The sequence below is a fragment of the Salmo salar genome, chromosome ssa18 (genome assembly GCF_905237065.1).
Source record: "Salmo salar chromosome ssa18, Ssal_v3.1, whole genome shotgun sequence".
Lineage (NCBI taxonomy): Eukaryota > Metazoa > Chordata > Actinopteri > Salmoniformes > Salmonidae > Salmo > Salmo salar.
The window spans coordinates 31,636,277-31,644,829 of NC_059459.1; the positions used below are offsets into that span (position 1 = coordinate 31,636,277).

At 40.0% G+C, this 8,553-nt stretch overlaps 1 protein-coding gene across 4 annotated transcripts; it reads left to right on the plus strand.

Moving 5' to 3' along the window:
* The first annotated feature begins 275 nt into the window (after window positions 1-275).
* On the plus strand, window positions 276-7,869 carry LOC106577240 (CMRF35-like molecule 5). 4 transcript variants are annotated; one of them, XM_014155164.2, is made up of 10 exons: window positions 276-470; window positions 655-960; window positions 1,873-1,984; window positions 2,419-2,507; window positions 2,702-2,742; window positions 3,038-3,103; window positions 6,753-6,827; window positions 7,035-7,118; window positions 7,376-7,437; window positions 7,682-7,869. In XM_014155164.2, exons 1-10 carry the CDS (start codon window positions 413-415, stop codon window positions 7,707-7,709), a joined length of 921 nt encoding a protein of 306 aa, XP_014010639.1. In that variant the 5' UTR covers window positions 276-412; the 3' UTR covers window positions 7,710-7,869. The 4 variants fall into 4 exon arrangements, with proteins under 4 accessions (XP_014010639.1, XP_014010640.1, XP_014010641.1 ...); XM_014155165.2 differs by having other exon boundaries at window positions 7,685-7,869; XM_014155166.2 differs by lacking the exon at window positions 6,753-6,827.
* The last annotated feature ends 684 nt before the right edge of the window (window positions 7,870-8,553 follow it).

Here is an 8,553-nt window from a genome sequence, read left to right on the forward strand (position 1 = left end):
CCCCTCAAATCTATCGATGTTCAGCATATGCAGGACATTTATCATGTAGTTTCTTATGTAGTGAAATATAGAATTTTGCCAATGGAAAAATAGTGCACCAAATATTTGTAATCATTAGTGACCTATGTTCCAGTAGAAAGTAAGAAGATAGTAGTGACTCTTGGTCCCAAAACCCATAGAGAAAGCTGAAATATATTTTGGTGACTATGATTATGTGGTTATATTAGTCCATTTTATGCAATAGTTGCTGTCTGCCACTGAGGGGGGAATGTATACACAAACAGAAGCAGGAAGAGAGTTACAGACAGTGAAGTCTATAAACATTCGGAAGTAGAGTCATTCTGGCTGGTGCCTTGGTCCTTGACACACATTTATGCTCAGGTACCATTTACAGGCAGACTGAAACACTCACATGGCTAACCATCTCTCCTTCCTCCTCCTCTTCCTCATCTTCTACAGAGTCTCAGCAGGTATGTGAAACATGTTTCTATGAAGGTCTGAAGTCCAGTGGGTCAAATCAATGTAAACACTGTATAATAAATCTCAATCATAAACAAGCTGTTTTATAGTTTATAAGCAATGGGATTTTGTTTTCTGCAGTGCAGATTCTATTGAATTCAAAACTAAATGTGTTTTGTGTTGATTTGTCCACAGTCAGCCATGTGTCTGTGCAGACAGGAGGCTCCATCACCATCCCATGTAGCTATGATCAGTATTACATAAACCATGTGAAATACTGGTGTAAAGGGTATGGTTGGACTATTTGCTCCTCTGTAGTACGCACTGACCATCCTAAGAGCACTGATAGGGCCTCAATCTCTGATGACATCGCCCAGAAAGTCTTCACTGTGATCATGACTGATCTGGAGCCAGAGGACTCTAATACCTACAGGTGTGTTGTGGAGATCAATGGAGGAACAGATAGCATGATACAATTGTTCTACCTATCTGTCACTCCAGGTAAGATCCCTGCAACTCTTACAATTCAGTAAAGTAGAATAGGTAGTTCTCAGTAATGATGAGACACTCAGAAAATGCCAGCTTTCACAAACTACATAACTGGTGTTCTCGTTTCATTTCCTTGTAACAAGTTCCTTGTTTGGTAACTGGTATTACCATTATTGTTCAAGTTGACCTGAGGAATGTAGGCATACGTATATTTTATGTTTTCTATATGTAGATGTTGGTGTAAACTTTGTTTAAAGTCCGCTGTCTGCTTTGTGTTTTTCAACGTTGTCTACCACAAGCAGCACCATATCACCAAGTAACACTATGTGTAAAGGTACTTGGAGAATAAAGGTCATACACCTGCTAGATATAAAGGTCTGCTGCTGAGTTCTTTCTATGGTGTCTGTACCTCTATGTTCAGATACTCCAGAACTCTATGTGGACCAACAGGAAGTGACTGGAGTAGAAGGAGGGAGTGTCACTGTTCGTTGTTACATAGTAACTCAGGAGATATGAAGTGGTGCAGGATGGGTGGTGATTGTGTGAGGGGGTATTCTGGGACTTTAAATGGAACATCAGTCACATTAAAGCGGACTTGTGATGCCAACAACAGAAAAGTCTTAACAGTGACTATGAGTGGACTGAAGATGGAGAACATTGACTGGTATTGGTGTAGAGTGGGAGAACTAGAGATGCCTGTTCACATTACTGTCAGTCAACAAACTGCAACACAGAGAAGCTCTAAGATGACCTCAAGTTAGTAGATCAATCACATACTTTATGATCATATGATTCACTTTGTTTTATCCACTGGTATCATCTGGAACTAATTGTAATATTAACTATGAATGTGATGTTGCTTTACAACCTGACTACGTGGTATACCATTAACTTCATTGATGATATTGTTGTTTTACCTCACAGCAACCCAAGATCCAACCACTCAACAACCCTCTGCCTCTCCAACTGCTGAGCCTGTTCAGAATGACAACACAAGTCAAGGAGCTGAGGGGAACATGGAGGAAGTCCACCAGAGGTTATTATCACTCATTCAGCTGTATTATCCCACATATTGTTAGATAATATGAACACAGAGAAACATTACAATTCCATCATACACTACAACAGTTAATGCTAACCAAACACCCTCCCTAAATGAGACTGTTATCACTTCCTCTTGGGTAGAACATCTCTGTGGTTGCCTTGTGAGAAGTAGCAGCATTATAGTGTTATTCTCACTCATTTGCAAGGGCAAGTTTCACACATAAAAAAAAACGTTATTTTTAGAAGTAATAATCTCAATAATAATCATATCATCTCTTCATTTGCATGGTCAACTTCCACACATGAATAGATAAATAATTGTTCCACTTATCATACATCAAGTTATTACCTTTTCACAAATGATCAATTTATAATGATCTACTTTCATTGTATTATTAATGAAATGTTTCATATGTAATCCATCAGGTCCGTGAAAGTCCTACTCATCTCTCTGGGCATGTTGGTGGTGGTGACAGCTGGTATCCTAGTAACATGGAAGATGTGGAGAAAGCATAGTAAGTAGTCATTTTATGTGAATATAAAAAAGGAGAATAGTTTACAAAATACTAAATGTATTGATATTGTGACTGTGATTTTTCTTGAATGACAGAAAATATTTGGAGGAATTGTCAAAAAGAAATCCATTCAGAGGTATTATTTTACTATAACAAACTCAGAAGTAATTGACATCTCCCTCTCTTTATTCCAGAGGACAATAAGGCCAAAGACCAGACAACTAACAACTCAGTGGTAGGATACACTTATTTTATTATTTTCAACCATCTGCTTTTCTGTTCTTGATCTGGGATCATCTACAATTTGACTCCATCGTTACCTCTTTAGTTGATTATCAATGAGTTGACATAAAAGGTCCCATATTCTAACTGAACCTAAGTTCTTATAGCACTCAAGATGTTGAAAAATGCTGTTAACACTGTCAGTTCACTAAATATACACCTGACTGCATCCTATCAGTGGAAACAAACTGTGGTTTAGGTGGTAAATAGACAAGTCCTGTTTCTCTTTGCTATTTATTTCTTTGCAGTCTGCTGATCCTGAGAAGGACATTACATACAGCACAGTGACCCACACCAGAGAAACAGCATCGCAGGTACAAACTGAATAAACTTGGTTTTGGTCTGTGGAGATCTTGGACTAGAACCAATCACTCCATCTCTGCAGTGAGCTGGGGTTCTCTATCTCTCTCTCTCTCTCTCTCTCTCTCTCTCTCTCTCTCTCTCTCTCTCTCTCTCTCTCTCTCTCCCTCTCTCTCTCTCTCTCTCTTTCCTCCATCTCTGCAGTGAGCTGGGGTTCTCTCTCTCTCTTTCTCTCTCTCTTTCCTCCATCTCTGCAGTGAGCTGGGGTTCTCTCCCTCTCTCTCTCTCTCTCTCTCTCTTTCCTCCATCTCAGCAGTGAGCTGGTGTTCTCTCTCTCTCTCTCTCTCTCTCTCTCTCTCTCTCTCTCTTTCCTCCATCTCAGCAGTGAGCTGGTGTTCTCTCTCTCTCTCTCTCTTTCCTCCATCTCTGCAGTGAGCTGGGGTTCTCTCTCTCTATCTCTTCCTCTCTCTCTCTCTCTCTTTCCTCCATCTCTGCAGTGAGCTGGGGTTCTCTCTCTCTCTCTCTCTCCCTCTCTTTCCTCCATCTCTGAAGTGTGAGCTGGGGTTCTCTCTCTCTTTCTCTCAATTCAATTCAAGGGTCTTTATTGACATGGGAAACATATGTTAGCATTGCCAAAGCAAGTGAAGTAGATAATAAACAAAAGTGAAATAAACAATATAAATGAACAGTATACATTACATTAACAGAAGTTCCAAAAGAATAAAGACATTTCAAATATCATATGGTGGCTATATACAGTGTTGTAACGATGTGCAAATAGTTACAAAAGGGAAAATAAATCAACATAAATATGGGTTGTATTTACAATGGTGTTTGTTCTTCACAGGTTGACCTTTTCTTGTGGCAACAGATCACAAACGTTGCTGTTGTGATGGCACACTGTGGTATTTCACCCAGTAGATATGGCAGTTGATCAAACAAAACAAACAAAACAAATCCTTTGTGGATCTGTGTAACCTGAGGGAAATATGTGTCTCTAATATTGTCATACATTTGGCAGGAGGTTAGGAAATGTATCTCAGTTTCCATCTTATTTTGTGGGCAGTATGCACATAGCCTGTCTTGTCTTGAGAGCCAGGTCTGCCTTTGGCGGCTTTTCTCAATAGCAAGGCTTTGCTCACTGAGTCTGTTCATACTCAAAGATTTTTTTTGGTGTTGGCTTTGTTATGGAAGGTTTGAGAATCGCTTCCGTTTAGGTAGTTGTAGAATTTAAAGTCTCTTTTCTGGATTTTGATAATTAGCAGACATTGGCCTAATTCTGCTCTGCATGTATTATTTGGTGTTTTACGTTGTACACAGAAGATATTTTTGCCGAATTCTGCATGCAGTCTCAATTTGATGTTTGTCCCATTGTGTGAATTATTGGTTGGTGAGCGGACCCCAGAATTTACAACCATGAATGGCAATGGGTCCTGTAACTGATTCAATATTTTTAGCTAGATCCTAATTGGTATGTCTAATTTTATGTTCCTTTTGATGGCATAGAAGGCCCTTCTTCACTTTCACAGCTTTGTGGAAGTTACTGTGGTGCTGATGTTTAGGCCGAGGTATGTATACTTTTTTTGTGTGCTCTAGGGCAATGGTGTCAAGATGGAATTTGTATTCGCTGTCCTGGCAACTGGACTTTTTTTGGAACACCATTATTTTTCGTCTTACTGAGATTTACTGTCAGGGCCCAGGTCTGGCAGAATCTGTGCAGAAGATCTAGGTGCTGCTGTAGGCCCTCCATGGTTGAGGACAGAAGCACCAGATCATCAGCAAACAATGGACATTTGACTTCAGATTCAAGTAGGGTGAGTCCGGGTGCTGCAGACTGTTCTAGTACCCTCGCCAATTCGTTGATATATATGTTGAAGAGGGTGGGTGTCACGTCCTGACCAGTAAAGGGGTCTTTTGTCACTGTAGTATGGTCAGGGCGTGGCAGGGGGTGTTTGTTTTGGGTGTTTTGGGGTTTTTTGTTCTAGGGGATTTTGGTTCTAGTTTTCATTTTCTGTGTTTCGTTTTCGAGGTTTGGCCGAGTGTGGTTTCCAATCAGAGGCAGGTGTCTTTCGTTGTCTCTGATTGGAAGCCAGCCTGTTTTCCTTTGGGTTTTGTGGGTGGTTGTTTTTCATATAGTCCTTGTGTCCTTACGGAACTGTTTGGCGTTGGTTTATTTTGTTTAAGAGTTCACTCGTAATAAAAAGATGAGCACTTTACGAGCTGCGCCTTGGTCTGTCCTTTACGACGCCCCTGACAGTGGGGCTTAAGCTGCATCCCTGTCTCACCCCCCGGCCCTGTGGAAAGAAATGTGTGTTTTTTTTGTACATGGATTTTATAATGTCGTATTTTTTTCACGCAACACCACTTTCCATCAATTTGTATAGCAGGCCCTCAGCCAAATTGATTCGAAAGCTTTTTTGAAACCAACAAGATTTTGAAGAACAATTTGCCTTTGTTTTGTTTTGTTTGTTTGTCGATTAGGGTGTGCAGGGTAAATATATGGTCTGTCGTACGGTAATTTGGTAAAAAGCCAATTTGACATTTGCTCAGTACATTGTTTTCGCTGAGGAAATGTACGAGTCTGCTGTTAATGATAATGCAGTGGATTTTCCCAGGGTTGCTGTTGACAAATTTCCCACGGTAATTATTGGGGTCAAATGTGTCTTCACTTTTGTGGTTTGGGGTGATGAGTCCTTGGTTCCAGATATTGGGGAATATGCCAGAGCTGAGGGTTGTGTTAAAGAGTTTACGTATAGCCATTTGGAATTTGTGGTCTGTATATTTTATCATTTCATGTAGGATACCATCAACACCACAGGCCTTTTTGGGTTGGAGGATTTGTATTTTGTCCTGTAGATCATTCAATGTAATTGGAGTATCAAGTGGGTTCTGCTAGTATTTAATAGTTGATTCTAAGATTTGTATTTGATCATGTATATGTGTCTGCTGTTTGTTCTTTGTTATTGAGCCACAAAGATTAGAGAAGTGGTTTATCCAAACATCTCCATTTTGGATAGATAACTCTTTGTGTTGCTGTTTGTTTAGAGTTTTCCAATTTTCCCACAAGTGGTTAGATTCTATGGATTATTCAATTACATTGAGCTGATTTCCTATGTGCTGTTCCTTCTTTTTCTGTAGTGTATATTTGTCCAGGAAATGGTCTAGAAGGGATTGAATTTGTTTTGCCTAATTGTTTTTTGGTAGATTTCCACAATACTTTCCTTCCATCTACAGCATTTCTTAATATTATTCAGGTCCTTTGGCTTTGATGCCTCATGATTGAGCATGGCTCTGTTCAAGTAGAGTGTGATTTTGCTGTGATCTGATAGGGGTCTCACCACTACTGCCAAGAGATGAGCTATAGGTGTACCTACCATAGGAGTCCCCTCGAGCGTACCATTGACTATGTACAGTTATGTTGTCGTAGTTGTGTCTAGGGGGACAGATGGGGGAGGGAATGCTGTCACCTCCAGGTAGGTGTTTGTCCCCCTGTGTGCTGAGGGTGTCAGGTTCTTGTCCAGTTCTGGCACTTAGGTCGCCACAGACTAGTACATGTCCCTGAGCGTGGGAATTGTTGATCTCCCCCTTTAGGGTGAGCTGAGTGAGCTGAGTATCTGTAGTTCCTGTTCCATGTGTTTACCTTCAGTGCTGTCCATTTCTCAGAGCCTAAACTCAGAGAGCCACCATGACGTGATGTACAGCACTGTGATGCCTGATCAGTTCAGGACAGCAGAGAAGGTCAGCATATGGCTACAAGCATCTCGGCTCTTGCACAACATTATGACTGTTACTAATAAAACGTCATAGTCTTGGCAAATGTGCATCTGTTTTAGAAAACAATTGTATTTACAGTATCACTTTCTGTCTTGGAACAAGCAATAGGTAAATGTACACTATAACAGTATATCAACACTTTTTGTTATTTGTGTCTCTCTCTATCAACAGGATCTATTTCCTGAAGCTGATGATGATGTCACATACAGCACTGTCATCCTCCAGCACAAGGCCCAACTAAAAGGACAGACCAAGGTAAAGATCTTCTACTGATTATCCACAGCTAGTATTATGTTATCAGAAACAACAGTAGGTGATTGTTTCCTCAGTGTTAATATAGTCATGGTTATGTCACCATTATAGCTGTAGGCCTAATATATCACCTTTATGTTACATATCACAATTATAACTGTCTACACTTCTAATTTCACTGAGAACTGTGTTTTTATAGTGTACTCTCCATCATGACAGAACTGTCCCTGTTCACCTCTCTCCCTGTTCCTCCTCTGTAGTCAGCAGAACCAGATGATAATGTGGTCTACAGCTCACTAGCTCTACAGGTGACCACACACAGGTCAGTGTTGGTGTCTCCTCTGTCTGTTGTACCAGATGATGCTGATCTCTCAACAAAGATACAGACAACATCACGTTACTATGGGTAGTAAACATCACTCTTTAACCACAAATCTTTCTTAGTCTTTTTAGTTTGCTGCACTTAAACCTGTATCACCACTTTCTAAGAAGCGGACCTTATCGTTACCATTGTCTGTAAGATTACAGTGGTTTGATTGTGACTGAATGTTTCACTTCCTCTCCAGCAGAGGGCAGCAGCACAGCAGTGACTGACTGACAGTGAATCTGGTTGAGTCCTTAACCTGGAAGGACAGAACAATTCCTCTCCTGTGTCACAACATCTATCTGCCTCCAATATGCTTCTGTCATACCTCTTAACCCACCCCAGAAAGACCCCTCTATCCTGTTGTGTAATAAACCACTGAAGACCGTATGCTGTGTTTGTTTTCATTATCACCACATACACTATCTGTTATATTAGATATGTTCCATCCACCTTTTCACCTTGTCTCTTGTTTTTTACATGTTCATCTTATCTCTCATGTATATTGTCAATGTCCAACGCCAGTAACTAATCATGATCAAGTGTGTAAATTAAATGTACAAGCTGTGAAACAAAATAAATATGATGACGATGAATACAAAATGTACAGTGCCTTGCAAAAGTATTCACCCCCCTTGGCATTTTTCCTATTTTGTGGCATTACAACCTGTAATTTAAATGGATTTTATTTGGATTTAATGTAATGGACATACACAAAATAGTCCAAATTGGTGAAGTGAAATTTAAAAAATGACTTGTTTCAAAAACATAAAAACGCAAGTGGTGCATTTTCACCCCCTATTCACCCCCTTTGCTATGAAGCCCCTAAATAAGATCTGGTGCAACTACCGTAATTTCCGGACTATTGAGCGCACCTGAATATAAGCCGCACCCACTGAATTTAAAAAATATATATTATTTTGAACATAAATAAGCCGCACATGTCTATATGCCGCAGGTGCCTACCGGTACATTGAAACAAAATAACTTTACACAGGCTTTAACGAAACACGGCTTGTAACAAAAATAAATAGGCTTTAACGAAACACGGCTTGTAACAAAAATAAATAGGCT